At 50.5% G+C, this 16,632-nt stretch overlaps 2 protein-coding genes across 2 annotated transcripts; both read right to left on the bottom strand.

Moving 5' to 3' along the window:
• Positions 1–792: 792 nt before the first annotated feature.
• On the bottom strand, positions 793–5,960 carry PLK1 (polo like kinase 1). The gene is made up of 10 exons (XM_062588362.1): positions 5,580–5,960; positions 5,070–5,238; positions 4,817–4,961; positions 4,236–4,329; positions 3,462–3,681; positions 3,035–3,193; positions 2,751–2,828; positions 2,122–2,276; positions 1,504–1,686; positions 793–1,048 (listed from the first exon to the last, which is right to left on the bottom strand). Exons 1-10 carry the CDS (start codon positions 5,958–5,960, stop codon positions 842–844), a joined length of 1,791 nt encoding a protein of 596 aa, XP_062444346.1. The 3' UTR covers positions 793–841.
• Positions 5,961–8,724: 2,764 nt separating this feature from the next.
• Positions 8,725–15,706, bottom strand: DCTN5 (dynactin subunit 5). Its single transcript, XM_062587918.1, has 7 exons — positions 15,629–15,706; positions 15,383–15,451; positions 14,739–14,857; positions 14,138–14,249; positions 12,981–13,083; positions 12,135–12,226; positions 8,725–9,235 (listed from the first exon to the last, which is right to left on the bottom strand). Exons 1-7 carry the CDS (start codon positions 15,674–15,676, stop codon positions 9,215–9,217), a joined length of 564 nt encoding a protein of 187 aa, XP_062443902.1. The 5' UTR covers positions 15,677–15,706; the 3' UTR covers positions 8,725–9,214.
• Between the last annotated feature and the right edge of the window lie 926 nt (positions 15,707–16,632).

Here is a 16,632-nt window from a genome sequence, read left to right as displayed (position 1 = left end):
GCAGTAGTCCCCTTTCTCCAGCACAGGAGAAAGAATGAAACACATGTGCTACTCACAACAAATATCTAAACTTTAAAACCCCCATTTCCTATTAAAATTTGCTGCTATCTTCCTATTGCTCAGTATTAGAGGTGGAGCCAAACAGCAAATCCAGAGCTCAGCCAGGCGCTCCTAGGGCTGCTAATAGGGGCAATGAAGCAGACAGCTTGTAGAAAATGAGATCTCTTGCTTGTGAAAGAGGGGGAAGGCAGAGCCTCCCCCCTCAGCTACCTAAATAAGTCCTTAGAGCAGGCTAAAGAGAACGAAAACAGACTGGATGCTGCAGCAAACAATCTTTAATCAAGTTATGCAATATACAAAAGTTTAGGTTTTATGTAGATTAATTTCAGTATTAAAAGGCTAATTGCTCAGTCTCAATCTGGGCATGTTAAATATCTTAGCTGAATTACTACAATAAACAAAGCCCAGAGCATAAGGCAAACATGTACAAATAACTTACATGATAGTTCTGCCTTCTCCACACTCTGGAGTCTCTCATGCCCAGGAACCTCAAACAAGGTTTGTTTTGAGTCAGGCTTTTTGTTTTGGGAAGTTAGGGGGGAAAAAAAAGGACTAAATACTTAATAAAAAATAGACTTTCTATTGGGAGTGGGAAGCAAAAAGTCCCCTTGGGCACCTGTCAGTAAACACAGCACCATTCCCACAGCATCAGCGACAGTACCCAGGAGCAGGAGCCCAGCTAGGTGATGAGAGGTTACAGTGCGAGCAGGGATGCTACTAGAGTCCCCCATCCACAGCTGGGGCAGTTTGGCACAGATGTCAAGTCCATCAAGATCAAGGCCTAAACAGAGGGTTTCACACGGGCTGAGCCAGACTTTGAGCTGAGGAGCTTCTCCACCATGGTGCGAGCATAGCGGAGCCGGCTGGCCAGCTCCTTGCAGCATCCATGTTCCTCGATGAGGCTCAGCTTGTACGTGCGGAAGTCCCGTTTCTCATCTATGTATGTGACAGCAGCCATGAGAGGGCACAGGATGACTTTGGTGTGGTCCTACAAGGAGAGGATGCAGAGGTGACCCTTAGCACACTGCAAACACTGAGTTTCCCTCAAGACAAACCATCTCAGCAGCTGAGGCATCTGAGCAGCACCTAGAAACATGCTAACACGGCAGCTCACCACAGCCAAGTTGAGGTAGAAAACTATTTCTTCATAGATAGCAATAAAAGGAAACAAAGCTACCCAGTCAGCCAGCTCAAGAACCACTGCACTTAAGACCATGCAGCAGTCTTACTCCTGCTCTAGGAAATAGCCCATACTAACATGTCTGGATGGCTTATGGACTGATAAGAGTAAGGAGCCTTCCAGTGTAGGTTCACTGGGCAAAGTTTTGACTTGGGTTACACCCTCCTGCTAAGGAGGGTGTTTGCATATAGCACTGTTTGCAGCAGAGCTGCTAGGGCAGCTAGAGCTGCAGCCCCAAGAAAGCCAGGGAATGGCATCCTCACCTGGAAGAAGTTGATCTGCACAGTGCCATTGCTGAGGTGCAGGATAATGGCACTGCGGGTCCGGAACCATGTGCAGAGGTAGGGTAAACGAGCCAGCTCATCTCCTTCCCGAGGCGTGATGTTAGCACCTGCCTTCAGTAGGTGCTCACTCATGTAGTTCCGGAAGTATTTCAATAGTGTTATCTGCAGAGAAGGAAAAACTGTTACCCAGACAGGCTGGAGATAACCCATGCTACCTGGGGAAGACAGAGGCAGCTTCTGCAGTCCCAGAGCCTCCTTTTATCTTTCAGGACTTGAGGGGGTCACTGTAAGAACTTGTACAAGTTCACATATTCAGACAAAGTTAACCCTGTTGGTGATGTCTGAGGTTCACTTTGCAGGCTTTGTGAGCACATACTTCTTTGAAGCTACTCATAAGCAAGCCTCAGCTAGCAACTAGAAACAGTGCGAGCTGCTAGTCTCTCCTTTGGGCTGTGTTTTACCAGCCAAGAGGAAGCCTGCAGAAAGAAAGTGGCCCCAAGAAATTGATCCTCTCCCTGGAACCCACCTATGGAGGCTGGCAGAGGTCTCAGGGAGGAATGCCCACCCACCAGCAATGGCCCCTGTCCCCAAACTGACCTTCTTGTTTAGGGCAGAGGGATAAGATCTCACAGTGAAGTAGGACTCCGTGCTGTTTTGCTCAATGTACTGCAAGCTGTCTCCATCATTATACATAATAAGACGAGTGGAGTCATTGAAGAGAACTCCAACACTGTTGTCGCACAGCTGATAACCTAGTTCAAAAGGGAGCCTGTTAGACCTTCAAATAGAACCGCTGACTGTGCAAAATACAAGGCAGAACTGTGTCATATAGCGGATTGCTGACAGCCAACCCATCAATCCAGAGATCCTCGTCTTTGCAGAGGTCTGGGTGGCACTTCTCTGGATTTGTTGCTCTTCCCTGTCACATCACATGCTATAGAAGGAAGCTTTAACTACAGTACTGGGTATCATTTGCTCACTGTGGAGCAAGGCCACATCCCACAGAGCATGTAGCTGTTTTGTGCCAATAGGGGCACGGGCTTATGCTCAGTGACCGCTGCTCTGGATTCACTGCATATATAACGTTCTTGCTGGTGGGAGTTTTAGACATCTACATGTTGGGCTGCCAGATTAAAGAATCTGGCACATGCAATACCTGAATCACAGCCTTCCTCAGCTTCTTCAGAAACTGGAAAAGGCTGAAGTGCTGCTCCTATATTACTTACCTAGACCATATTTATCTGAGTAGTCCACCCATTTGCTAACCCAGAAGATAGGAATGCAGGCTGGGTCTTCAGCCTCTTCTGCCAAGAAGAGAACAGTTTATTAGAAGGCATCTAAGGCATCTTGTGCACCATAACAAACAAAGTCAAAATGAAGACAAGTAGCTACTACATCGCTTCTCTGCCTTCCATTTTGAAGCCAAGGAGATCAGTTAGCCCCTCACTTCAAACAGTAGCAGAATGACAGAAAAGCAAGTTACCAAGAAAGGCTGGTGCACATGGCTCACCTTGTCTCACAACCACTCTCTCAGATGGCTTGGCTGAATTGACTGCAGTCAGCTGCTGTAACATGTCTGCTAAGTGACAGTCAACAGCATCTCCTAGCTCCCGCAGCCCAGCTACATCATCTTTTTCAGGCAAGCTCTCTAGTGCAGGGCTGTCCGGTCCTGGGCCAGAAAAGAAAAGAGTGGAGGCATTACAAGGAAGCAGGTTTCTGAAGGCACCAAATTTACAATCAGAGCTCTAAGAAACACATTATGCACCACACAGCTAAAGCTAGTGCTGACAACCCAGAGCAGAAGCAGGGAGGAAGAGAAGGAAGAGGTTAGGGAGCACCACATTCCTCACCAACAGTCTGGATGGTGCTGGAGGCCTGGCAGGCTTTCATCCAGCACTACAGTCTACAGCCCTCAGCTCCCAGGCACTCACACTCACCTTTATTGAGGGCAGTCAGCGGCTTTCGCCCATTTAATTCAAGCCCACTGGGAGCAATTGAAAACCTAGGTGCAACGGTGAGACAGCTGGTGGGCAAGCGGTTGGGGATGTATCCTGACGTGAAGAACTCGTCATTCAGCAACTCGTCAATTGTTGGGCGTGTGGCAGGGTCAGACCTCAGCATCTTCTGGATGAGGTTAGCAGCTACAGGGTTGATGTGCTGTGAGAAAACAGGCAGAATTCACAAACAGGAAAGGTCAGGGACAAGCATGCACAAGGAGCAACGTGCACAGGATGCACAGTATGGGGGCAGCTCTGCTCAGAGCAGAGCTCCTGTGCTGCAGCAGACACACAGGATGTTGGTCTGGGGAAACAGAACAGCTTGACAGTGCCTATGCAATCTCCTGGTAGTATTCAGAGCTTTAAGTCAACTGACTCTAGCAAGACTAAACCAACAGTGGGATGAGCAGGGGTCCTTGCCCAGACCTCATCTGTGGCTGGACTTGAGCAAGTTAATTTATCCCATGGCCTTCTTCACATGTCAGCTGCCCAGTTCAGATTTTTGGTATGTCAGGAGGGAGGCTGCTGGCCCCTCAGTAGGATGCTGACCCCACAGGTCCATTCCACCAGACTGAAACATCCCCTTCTTAGCATTTGGCAAGGAGAACTGTTTCACTGTTATGAAAGAGCTCATTAAGTGTCAGAAGCAGAATGGTGCAGAAGGTGACAAACCTGCTGCAGGGTTAATGAGTCCACCCACAGGAAGTGCCTTACCTTGGGGATGGTATATTCATTCTTCTTAATTCGGATGTAAGTTTCCTTTAGACAAGACGTTTCAAAAGGCGGTTTCCCTACCAGCAGAGTGTACCTGCGTGTTTAAGGACATAGAAGAGTGTCACAGTTTTGTATGAGGCAGCCAGTAGAGAGGCTACAACACTCCTAGTCCAGATGCAGCTCCATCCAGAAGTGCCAGCTGTGACTCCCTAATGCCAAGTGTGTTCCTTCTGCCAGAGAGGGCAGTACAGCAGGCAGTTACAGGTACTATTCCCAGTGCCTTCTCCCTGAGGGGGGAAGCTGGGATCTAGTACCCCCTAGAAAAAGTTCTGGTTGGAAAATGAGAGCTTTTGCAAAAATTGCCTCAAGATGGCCCCCATGTGAGCAGATTAGCCTGCAAAGACACATATACCTACACATGTGCAGAGCACTAGGGAAGTTATGAGCACTGAGAAAGTTATGTGCTGGCAAGCAGCTGTGCTCAGCAGACAGCATGCCCAAGGTTTCAGCTTATGCCAAAAGCCCAAGGAGACCCAGAGCATGGGACAGCCCAGCCCCACATGGGGAGTGCTCTGACTCACATGATGCAGCCAATGGACCAGATGTCCACCTCGAAGCTGTGCCCCTTCTTGCCCAGCACCTCTGGAGCAATGTAGTTCGGGGTCCCACACAGGGTCTTCTTACGCTCGCCATCATACTCCACTTTGGTAGCCAGGCCAAAGTCACCTTTGAGAGATGGGGAAGACAAGAATATAAGCCAGAAGCTTCCATACCACTGACCCCAAGCTCAGGGTCCCTACCGCAGGTGGTGGGCAGCACATCACAAGCACCTACCGATCTTCACCTCCATCTCATCGCTGAGGAAGAGGTTGCCCAGCTTGAGGTCACGGTGGATGACGCGGTGGTTGTGGAGGTACTGGCAGCCCAGGATGGTCTGGCGCAGGTAGTAGCGCACCTCGGGCTCGCTCAGCGCCTTCCGCCGCTTGTGCAGCTCCAGCAGCGACTGCGGGAGGTCGTCAGCCCAGGGCATGCACCAGCCCCCAGCTGCTCCGGCCCTCCAGAGCCCCCCGCGCAGACACAGGGCCTGATCTCCCCCCAGACTCCCCCACCCAGCCCCAGGGCTGGATTCCCCCCCCCCCCCAAATCCTCTCTGCCCAGCCCCAGGGCCTCATCCTCCCCCCAGGAACTCCCCTAGATCCCCCCACCCGGCCCAAGGCCTCATCCTCCACCCAGGACCCCCCCCCGATCCCTCCCCCCGGCCCAGGGCCTGATCCCATCCCCCATGGAGCCCCCCAGATCCTCCCCGGCCCTTGGTCCCCCCCGGAGCCCCCTCCCAGCCCTCACCCGGCGGCGGCAGAGCTCCAGCACCACGTAGACGAAGTCGGCGTCCTCGAAGAAGCCCTGGAAGCCGACGACGTGCCGGTGCGCCAGGCTGCGGTGGATGGCGATCTCCATGGACATCTTCTCCTTCTGGTGCGGCTTCACCAGCAGCGACTTGGGCACCACCTTGCCGGCGAACACCTCGCGGCTCTCGGCCTCGGCCAGCTCGTAGCACCGCGCGAAGCCGCCCTTGCCCAGGAAGCGCCCGCGCAGGTAGCTGCGCCGCGTCCGCGGGTCCACCAGCACCTTCGGCACCTCCTTGCCGCCCGCCGCCGCCGCGCCTCCCGCCCGCCCCGGCTCCGCCGCGCCCGGCGGCCGCGCCGCCTTCCCGCCCGCCGCGCTCATCGCACCCGCCGCTCCCTCGGGCCGGCGCCGGCGGCTCCCTCGGGGCGAGGCCTCGCTGCGAGGGCGCGGGGCGGCGAGGAGCCGCGGTGCGGGGCCCCCGGGGCGGAGCGGAGCCGAGCGGAGCCTCCGGCGCGGCCGGGCGCAGAGCGGAGCCCCCGGGGCGGCGCGGGCGGGCGCAGAGCGGCGCGGAGCCTCTGGCGCGGTGCGGGCGGGCGCAGAGCCCCCGGAGCGGCGCGGGCGGGCGCGGAGCGGAGCCCCCGGGGCGGCGCGGGCGGGCGCAGAGCGCTGTGGCCGCCGCGGCAGCGCTGTAACAATTTCAAACGCGGAGCCGGAGCGTTACGCGCGCCAGGCCGCTCCCTATTGGTCGAGAGGATTTAAAATCCAAGCGCCCGCCGCGACGCACCATGGGAGCGCGCCCCGCCTGCCGCGTTTAAAGAGACAGGCGCCGCGCGGCACCGGGGCGCGGGCGCTGCCTGGCGGGCGGGCGGGGCGCAGCGCAGCGCGCGGCCCCACGCGTGACCGCGGCGCAGCTGCGGCCGGACCGGCTGAGAGGGACGGCCTGAGGGGCTTGGCTTGCCTGCCCCATTCCGGAGCAGCTCGCGTTGTTTCTGGCGTCCTTTGAGGACACTCATGTGCTTGGCCTCCCTCGGGCACGCAGTGAGAAGCCACGCGAGCGTGGGGCAGCGCCGCTGCGGGGCTCGAGGACAGGAGCTTCCCGGGGGTTCAGACACCCCTTCCCTCCGGGATGCCAAGCACCAGCAGGCAACCGCGACACTGGATCATCAGCAGCAGCCCCACGGCTCCCCCGCCGAGCGTCCGGCACCGCGTCGCAGGTGGGCCAGCCTGAAGCGCCTGCGTGGGACTGCTATTGCACGGGTAAAACCCAGGGCTGTGGCTGAGGAGGGCAGGCGGTCCGTGAGGCTGGAGGACGGGCTCCGGGCTCCTCCCTCCTAGCTGCACATCTGGGGCTGCTGGGAACGCTTGAGGCTTCACGGCAAGAGCGAGGAGGAGAGGCCAAGAAAGGGGATGCAAATGAGGCCAGGTACCCCCACTCTGAGCCGAAAAACTGGGAAGAGACGACAAGTAGCTGGCAGAGTGCTCTGACAGTCTCGCTGAGGTCAGCCCGACTTAGGGCAGTTTGCCTCCGCCTTCGCAGAGGCTCAAACAGTCTCTGAGTTATAGATAGAAGCTTTCCGTCATCTCAATGTCTACCGTAAGAGAGTGGAAATTTCATTTTATTTTTTGCAGTGCTTAGTACTGCCGCTCAGCTGTTGACTGCTTGCCTGTCTGATAAAAGCTCTTACCAGCCTGAGCGCACACGAAACCCTCTTGGCCGCGCAGCACCAGTATAGCATCGATACGACACTGCAGCCAGCCCTTCCGCAGAGTTCTTTTTTACCCCTTTATTTGTGTGTACAAGAAGGGCTCAAGTAAGCACTCAGGCACAGGTACATGCAGGTTCTGCAGGGATGAGATATAGCTGAGAACCAGCTCACAAAGACCAGGGCAGCATTGGACAATATTGTAATACTCAGAATTCCTCAAGGCAGTGTTGTACATGTCTACAGTTGTTTGAATCAGTACCACGATTTGTGGGTGTGGGAAATCAAAGAGAATTTATAGGTACAAATACAAAAACAGTACTAGTTGTGGAGCTGTCCTCCCACTAAGGAATACAAATGGTTTTTAAGAGCATTTGGAGGGGATTACTTTTATGAAAAACAGCTAAAGGTGATCTTAGCTTGAGTGTTTTTCCTCTCACCCCTGTGGGTTGTAAGCAGCTTTTCAGTCAAGTCCTTCTGGCAGGTTTAGTTTAAGTATTTTGTGAAAGTAAATTCATGTTATACTTTGTACTTGTAAGTTTCTTCTGTGAAAGAGAAATGGCAATTAGACAGTTCAGTTCCCTGCACATTTTTGTGACTCCTCCAAGGTAAGACACTGTTTGTTTATATATGTCTGCATTTCCCCAAGAATCTGGCCATTTTGCTGATTTTTAGTCTGCAGTCCCACATATTCCTGCTGTCATTTTCAGCTTCTCTCATGGCACCTCTCATTTCCCTCTCTGTCACCAAGGGGTGACATTTTGCCAGCTGAGCGTAATTGTGCCTGGCCTTGTTAATGATTTTTTCACCTTCCTCATCCCAGTCACCATGTGGGATGCCATTTAGGAAAGAATATGGCAGGAATGGACCACATGTGCACTAGGGCCTGGAGAGCTTGTTCCTGTAATCTAAGCACACCATCTGTTAAGAAATGTAACTTTAGCATATATACTCATCCTTTAATTTGGTCTTGCTGCCTGCTGGCTCAGAATGAAACACCAGTGAACAACAACCAAGACCAGCACAAATCCGGGCCAGCCATCGCGCCCTGGGCCACGAGCCTGCTCTTTCCCTCCAGGCATACGTGGTTGTACGCCGAAGCTAGGATGAGGACACGAAGGAGCAGCTGGATCTCTCCCCTCAGCACTGGCTCAAAGCATCACATAAGTGTAACTGTGATGGGAAGGTCTGCTCTCAGGGGCTTTTGTGGTCCCACAGGTTGGCAGAAGTTTGGCTTTGGGAGCAGTGCTGTGCAGCAATGAGGAGGGTGACTGGGGTCAGGGCACATTCCGGCTAAATTCCAAACAGACTGTGTTTCTTGCACTGCCTGGTCTCCCTCAGCCACTTACAGTGAGTACACTTACGTCTGACTCCAGTACCAGGCAGGTACTACAACCACTAGCAGATGACAGTGGACCCAGAGTAACAGAGAGAAGCCCCAGTTTTACATTCTTGAGAACTTTAAATGCCCTGCGTAAGAGTGACCAACACAAGTAGTATGCGCCTCCAGTCTTGGTCAGAGCAAAGTGAAGTACATAGGATCAATGAAGCAACATAGCAACTTACTGCTGGAAGTGATCGCTTTTTGCTAAGAATCTTGAAAGAAGGAATTCGCATTTCCCTCCCCAACCCTTTGAGCATCATGCTTCCCCACGCACCTACAGCTCCTCTTTAGCTGTGCAGCAAAGCCCTCTCTTGGAAGTCAAGTTTCACTGCACTTCACTAAACTGAATGTTGACATCAGAAAACTACAGTTCCCAGGGGGTGTAGAAGCATGCTGCAACCTGATACTCCATCATTCCAGAGAGCTGGCAGAGGTGTAGAGATGAGCCCAGGTCAGAGTGATGCTTCAGAGGACAGGAGGATAAAGTGACCAAATTTAAGGAATGTTAACACTGCTGAGTATTTGAGATCTTCAGTGGTGACTTGTTTTTAGACCCTGGCAGAGGCCACCTTAACAGAGACAATAAAACAGGTTTTAATCAGCCTGCTAGAAGGAAGACAAGGCTGAGAAATGTGTAAGTGGCTGTACAGTTACATATTCCTCAGTACACTACAGCTGCGTTGAAGTGATGATGGAAGTACATCATTCCTGAGACTTTTCCAGCTGTAGTAACATTTCTATTCTCAAACTCACATCCCTCAACTTAATAGCCCACCTTCCTCCCCACTCTAGCAGCCTAGCTTCATGTTACCCAACTGCGGTCGTAAATCAAGCGATCCCAGTGAAATGTACTATGTGGTGTTGAAACTTTGAAGTGACACCATGGCAACACAGCACACACAGGCCCTTTCTGACAAAATACAGTGCTACTTTACACACTTCAAGAGACAGCTGATAGCAAGTCACCAATGCACAGTAGTACTAATGAGTGCCAGCATAAACACCTCTGACATGCATGAAATCTTTCAAGAATCCCAAAGCCTGTGAGGTCTAGTGACTGAGGTAGCCTCCTTTTGTCCCTCACAGCAAACTGCTTCTGCAAGGGCTGTCAGAATTTGGAGAGGAGGAGCTAATCATATCAGTAATTGAAGTCAATTAGGAAGCTGCCTGTAGTACAAGTGTCAGGAACACTTACGGCTTTATACTTTTCATACAGGTAGAAAAAGTAGCAAGCTTGGCCCTTTCACATATAAATCACCCCCCCCAAGCCCTCACAAGATCACAAAAAGAATGCAGTTTCCTTTGCATTTGTCTCCACTTTCACTTCAGGAGGGTGTCATAAATACAGCTGCCATTAAACAGATATTTCTTGCCTTTATGGGACTAGGTGATACAACAGGCCTACTGAATCTGGGCTTCTAGCCCGGGTAAAATTGCGTTTTACCTCTGCTGAAACAAATATGACCTAACTATTGAATTCTCCAATGAAATGGACCAGTATCAGCCTAACTGTTGCAGCCTTAACACAAAATTGCATCTTCTTGTGGCAACTGTGTTTGCTACCATGAGAAGCTGGCTCCAGCTTTTTTTTTTTTTTTCCCCCGTACAGATGTGAAAGGAGAGCAGTTATATCATCTGAGACTGCTAGATCAAAAAAAGCAGGCCATTTCCAAGTGCTTGAAGCAACATCGTTGGAGCTGCTACTGTACAGAATAGGCATGCTTAAAGTTTCAGTGCTGAAGAGAGAGGTTTTTAGTCACCCTGGTGACTTTAGGATTCTCACTTCAGTATCAAGAATAGAAATAAAGATACTCTGTATTTCAGAGCATCTACAAAACAGCCATGCTAGAATCACTTCATTTGTTGATGAAAGTCCTCAGCTCAGAGGCAGAAAAGTAGAAGCTGTTTCACAGCGTACTTCACTTTTCACTGCACTAAGAGACTATGGTACACGTGCACAAGCACAACAGAAACCTCATTCTGCTTTCAACAGTTTGATTTGAAAAGTCACAATCTTGAGTCACTTGAATAACTTAAGAGGTTTTTAATTTATGTACAGTAAAAATACAAACAAACCAGACACTGGTTTTACATTTGATTAACAGTAGTTACTACACCCTTTAGTGTTTTTGTAGCTGTTTGCTAATTAATGTATGTCAGTACTCTGCATTATACAGAACAGCTTGAATGCTCCAGGGCTGCAGGTCTCACAGCCCCCACCTACTACCTAACTAGTATGTGTTCTAGCCCACAGCTGGTACACTTCAACATGCAGGAGCCCCAGTTTTAAAAGCTGCAAAGGGCTGATGCTAAGCTTGAATACAACAAAACCAGAGCAGGAAGATTTGTTTTTGGCCAGTTGTCTGGTACTGAGTTGAAAAAATTATCAGCTGCATCCAGATTGCACACAACTGCTCCCAACAAGAGTAATTGCAGCTGTGCTGCATGTGCAAAATGAAACATTCACTTTTTCCAGGAAGTCTGAATCTCCACCTTAAGTTTTATGATGCAAAAAAGCAATGAAGAGCTTTCTGCAAATAAATACAGTGGGCAACAAATGGGGACAACTGCAGCATTCGCCTACCCGCTCCATTTTCTGCTTTTAATTTCCCACCTTCTGTTGCACTCATTTTTGAGAGTGAAATAGTAATCCTCTTTCCAAAATCTTTTGGCTCTTTGAAGTCTGTGATGTTCAGGAAAAGGAACATGCATCAGACATGAGAATCCTAACTCTGCCTGACAGGTGTGAGCACACAACTGGTGTCTACTTGAAGAGTTGAAAGCTAAGTGTCCTATCAGGCAAGTCAGAGTAGGATAGATTTCAATCTGTCAGCCAAAAGTGCTAAAACCAAACACAGGACAATAAAAGGTACCCTGTTCCTATAGGAGGATCTCAGTCTGCAGGGAAAAAAAGAAGAGGCCATCCACCTCAACACAGGCCCACAGATCAACACATATTTCTGAAGGAAAGCATTGACTCTAACGAACCACAGTTAAGCAACTGCCCAAAACAAGCATGTCAGCCACGTAACACTTCTGTTAAAGGATGCAGGTTGCTTCTAGCAGATGTAAACCTACTTGCTTTGAGTTAGGAACAGAAATGATGTGAAAGACAGGCTCTGGCTACAGAGTATGAGCTATCAACTCTGCCTTGTTGCTCAACTGCAACAGATGTTGCCCTAAAGGGGATTTTATCAGCTTTCCTAGCTCCAAAACATTTAATGGCACAATCCAGACGACATGGAATGAAGTACATTTGAATGACCATACAAAGTTTAAACAACATGACACAGCAGCTTTCACAAGGGACTGCTTGGCCAGACCACTGGTGCTGAGAAACACCTGCAGAAGTGTTCAGGAACAGCAGAGGACCACGCCTTGGATTCTCTGACCAATATTCCTCTCCCCCTCCCGAAGTACTCCTATGTGTCTTTATTGCTCTGAAACATGGTAAATAGGCTACTAGACCTGAGTGAGCGGCAAGAACTTCTGGTAATAGCTCTTTGTAACATCAATCATGAGTTCTTGGGTACATTCCGGGAGTTCCCCAGAGAAGAGTCCTGGAAGAGGAACAACAGCATGACCATCAGCATTCTTGAGGGAGGAAGCAAAATGAGCTTATATTCAACATTCAAAGCAGTTACTCTATGATTGAATTGTAAGTAAATACTAATAGAGCAGCTAAGGGCTCTTCTCTGAACACAAGGGGCTCGTTCCTATCTACACTTTGGCATGGAAGTCAGATAGCGTGCCGCAGCTAGGTCCTCTAACAGCTTCTGCCCTTCCCCATAAAATAGTATCTGTAGATGAACAACAGAATGCACAATGTGTGCAATGAGGCCACCAGTGCAGCCAGGTTGACAGGCAGGAACTAAATATTCATGTATCAATTCAGTGTACCTTTCTCTCCATTCATATTCAAAGAATGTGAATTTCCTACAGCTGAACTTATGGAAACACCTACAAAACCAGAAACCACTGAAAAGGAAGCATTCCCTCTACCATGGCCCAACCGCCTGCTAAGTTCTAAATGCCTCAAAAGCTGTATTGCTTACTATAAAGGATGGCCACAGCCAGCAGATGTATTATCATCCTAGTCATATTATTATGAGTAAACATACACCATCTACCTGACATATCCCAAAGCAATGAATTTCACAAGCTAAAAATGTTATTTTTAATTTTACCACATGTCCTATGCCTTTATTTCTAGACCCCATGCAAATAGGAGCCTTTGTCACAGCAACTTGTTTTTAAAATAAGAATATCCAAGTTATACACACTTGTGTGCAAGTAAGATTAGAGGGAGCTTACCTGGGCAGCCTGAGAACACTGTGAAAGGTGGGACAACCGTTTCAGGAGGTAACACCGTATTGTCTAAGATTTTGCAGCAGTCTTTCAGAACACATCTACGACCCTAAAACAGACACCAGGTAAAGCTTATACTCACAGTTCTTTTACTTATTCCTGATAAGTTGAAGCTGAACAAGTTTAACTCCTCAAAACTCATTCTTCGTAATAAGGGAAACATGGGAATATATATCTTTACCATGACTGAATGCTGTTTGCAACAGCATTTAAAAGATTGATTTAAATTTTTTCTAAGGAAAATATCTACTTGCTCTTGAGTAACACACGTACAAGGAACTGCAAATTAACACGTCAATGTGCAAATTGGAACTGATAACCCTAGCCACGCAGTAACATAGCAAGGTCTTCAGCTCAGCAGACAGTAACCTTGACTATTTTGTGTTATTTGTATAGGTCCACGAATTCACTTGTGCTGCAAGGAAAGGCTCTCTTCCCTGGACACCCTGACATTAACGGTTCCTAACATACTGATTACCCAGTTGTCTTTGGGCTTCATCTGACTTTTAAGCTATGCAAGGACAAGTACCAATGAAAAGTAACCACTACATGTCCAGACTGCGTAAATGCAGCTCCCAAGAAGAGAACAAGCATGTCTTTCATACAGCCTGCTGCAGTATTTAACAAAACACAGGACAGTGAGCAGCTTGTCTGACTAGTAACTGCATGCCCCTGTAGTTATCTGTTTCAGTAAAACACCAACCTACACATTAATGCCAGTAATAAATTCTTAACTAATACAGAAAGCCATTTAATGAGAAACATCACTTTGCATTAATTACAGGCAGAGAGGAACTAGATGGGTCTCACAGTGCAATTGCCTATTTCTTATAGGCCAGTGCTAGAAGGTTCCCAGCTGAGTGCCATTTGCCATACTGACAATATTGTAGGAACCGGTTTTCCGAATAGTGGTCAGCTGTACTGGCTATCCTCAGAATGACAAAATTTAAAGCATCACTTTCTGTGGAGAAGGAAAAGGAAGAAGGGAACAGCACGAGATTAAGTACGCTTGCTACAAACAATGGTATGGATACCTTTCCGTTGTTGTTACAGTCTCAACAGTACTCAAGAGTTTAAAGCAAAGACTGAGAAAGAGCACTCACAATGACACAGTTCTTGCCTATGTGGACATAGGAGCCAATCTGGGCTGCATTGACAACACAGTCCTCTTCTATAAACACATGATCACCAATGTGGAGAGGGAAGAAAGCGACCCTGTGACAGGGGAGAGTTACTTGTTAAGATGACACAATATACAGATTAATCCACAATGCTACTAGACCTAAAAACCACACCATGAAGTCTCCCATCTCCAATTATATTACCAGAGGCAAGTTTGATACTAAGAGAGACTTGAACAGCAGCTGTTCTTAAGTATCTCTAAAAAACGACCACAAGAAGCAAAAGGAATACATCATGTCACTAAAACATATTTAGATTTAAAGACTGCAAATAAACGAACAAACGAAATGCATTCTTCACTATTTCAATATGTCCCAGTCCTTCCATATTACAGTTTGAAAGCACAGCAACCTTCAAAGCAAAGCTGATAATTTGAGGAAAAAGCAGATTTAGGAGGACATATTTATGCAAAATTATTGGAAAAGGAACACAGCCCTCTAAATACAGATATCACCCAACCTAATATTTTTAAGTACGCAGATTTTAACTTTGGTTCCCTTCCTGAAGGGAGAGGATTCTTACCCTTTACTGAACTTCTTGAAAGGTGGCCTAATGACACTACGGCTTTTCACCACGCAGTGGCGTCCAACTCTTACATTTGCCAGGTCACCCCGAATGATGCAGTCATTCATAACTATTGTCTGGATAGGAAGAGAAAGATATACATCAGCTCTAATTTCTGTCAGTATTAGTAGCTGTTATGAAGATTCGTGCAGAGGTTGACTACTTCAAAGAAATCATATTACGTTACAGATGGTTGTTTTAGTCAAAAGAGTGAGAACAAAGCAAATAGCACAGAGCCCAGAACCGCTAGCTGCTCTTCCATCACGTTAGCGAGTGAGCTGCACAAAGCGAGGCTTAAGAGCAGACAGAAATACAGCTTTCCTGTCACATGGATGAAAGCACTGAGAGCTAACACCCACAGTAAGTTTTCTTTGGTTTTGCCAGGAGCAGAGCTCTGGTATCCAAGGGGTGAGGAGGGTGGCCCAAGGATAGCACAATGGCGCGGCACAGTCGTCTGGGTGGCCAGACTCACGGCTGGGCTGCCTGCACCGCGCACGGAGCGGGGCACAGCAAGGGCAGCCTGGCAGTGCAACCGGAGCGTTTCCACGCTCGCCTTAGTGCCTCAGGGCTGACTAGAAGGGGCCACCCGCGGCCGCGCCCACCTTGCCGTTGAGGACGATGTTCTGGCTGCCGCACAGCACGGACTGACGGCTCACCTTGTTGCCGGAGGCCTGCGGGGAGAAGGGGTGGATCAGCGCGGCCCCAGGCCGGTCCAGCCCGGCCCGGTCCCCGCCACCACCCCACGGCCCGGCCCCGCCCGGCCCGGTCCCCGTCACCACCCCACGGCCCGGCCCGGCCCGGCCCACCGCCCGGCCCCGGCACCCCGGCCCGGCCCGGCGCCCCCGCACCGTCTCGATGTACTCGGACTTGTTGTAGAGCATCTCGCTCAGCTCCATGGTTCCGCCACTTCCGTGCCGCCACACCCAGCTTCCTGCACGTCACTTCCACTCCACCAGCGCTTCCGCCGCGGGCGCGGCCAATCCCGGCGCGGTTGCTATGGCGACGAGGCGGCCGGCGCGCGCGGGGCGCTTCCGGCGGGCGGCGGCGGCCATGGAGGAGGCGGGGGGCGGCGCGGCGCTGAGCGGGGCCGAGCGGGAGAAGGTGCGGGGCGGCCGGGGCCGGGCGGGGGCGGCCGGGGCCGGGGCCGGGGCCGGGCGGCGCTGCCACCCCGTCACGTTCTGTCTTGCAGCTGCGGGAGAAGCTGGCGCTGCTGAGGCGGGAGTACAGCGAGACCGTGAGCCGGCTGCGGGTAGGCGGGCCGCGCCGGGGCCGGGGCCGGGGCCGGGGCCGCCCCGGGGCCGCGTCGCGGAGCGGCGGGGGGAAGGCGCGGTTCCTCCGCACCCCGAAACGTGCGCCCCAGCCCCAGCGCTGACCCGCTGTTGTGTCACAGCGCGCGCAGAGAGCCGAGAGAGTTCAGGGCTTCGTCCAGAAAACGGTCGCCGAGCAAAACCGCCTGCTCAGGGAACAGGAGAGCCCGCAGAGCCCTGCAGGTAGGAGTTTAAGTAGTGCCTTCACACACAACTGCGTGGTATTTCCTGGTGGTTCACCTTTCTGAATAGATCTGCGTGGATACCCCCAGCTGCAGTCCCTGAAAAGTTTATTTTTCCTCCCAGTTGTTCTTCCCTGAGGCAGTGCACAGGCTTCAGATCCGGACTGAGGAGCCAGCTCAGATTCTTTCTGCCTTGATGCCCAAGTCCTGGCGCACAGCACTGTGTTCTGTTGGAGCTGGGATGCCTGCAACTCTGTTGGCGTGCTTCTGTTCTGACTCAAATTGTACACTGCTTCTGTTGTTGCATCTGCTCTCCTTTATACTCAATACATGGCTTTTCCAGTATTGCTAAATAATCATCTA

This window comes from Rhea pennata, chromosome 15, assembly GCF_028389875.1.
Source record: "Rhea pennata isolate bPtePen1 chromosome 15, bPtePen1.pri, whole genome shotgun sequence".
Lineage (NCBI taxonomy): Eukaryota > Metazoa > Chordata > Aves > Rheiformes > Rheidae > Rhea > Rhea pennata.
Note: the sequence above shows the minus strand (reverse complement) of the source record. Positions and strands in the feature narration are given on the sequence as shown.

Bases quoted from the DNA above. Each gene is read 5' to 3' on its own strand.
- PLK1 (XM_062588362.1), bottom strand. From the start codon at position 5,960: ATGAGCGCGGCGGGCGGGAAGGCGGCGCGGCCGCCGGGCGCGGCGGAG. The intron at 3,194-3,461 runs GTGAGTGTGAGT...TTTCTGGCCCAG, and splicing joins GCTGACTGCCCTCAATAAAG to GACCGGACAGCCCTGCACTA. The intron at 1,049-1,503 runs GTGAGGATGCCA...CTCTCCTTGTAG, and splicing joins TGCAGATCAACTTCTTCCAG to GACCACACCAAAGTCATCCT.
- DCTN5 (XM_062587918.1), bottom strand. From the start codon at position 15,676: ATGGAGCTGAGCGAGATGCTCTACAACAAGTCCGAGTACATCGAGACG. The intron at 15,452-15,628 runs GTGCGGGGGCGC...TTCTCCCCGCAG, and splicing joins AGTCCGAGTACATCGAGACG to GCCTCCGGCAACAAGGTGAG. The intron at 14,858-15,382 runs GTGGGCGCGGCC...CTTCCTATCCAG, and splicing joins ACATCGTCCTCAACGGCAAG to ACAATAGTTATGAATGACTG.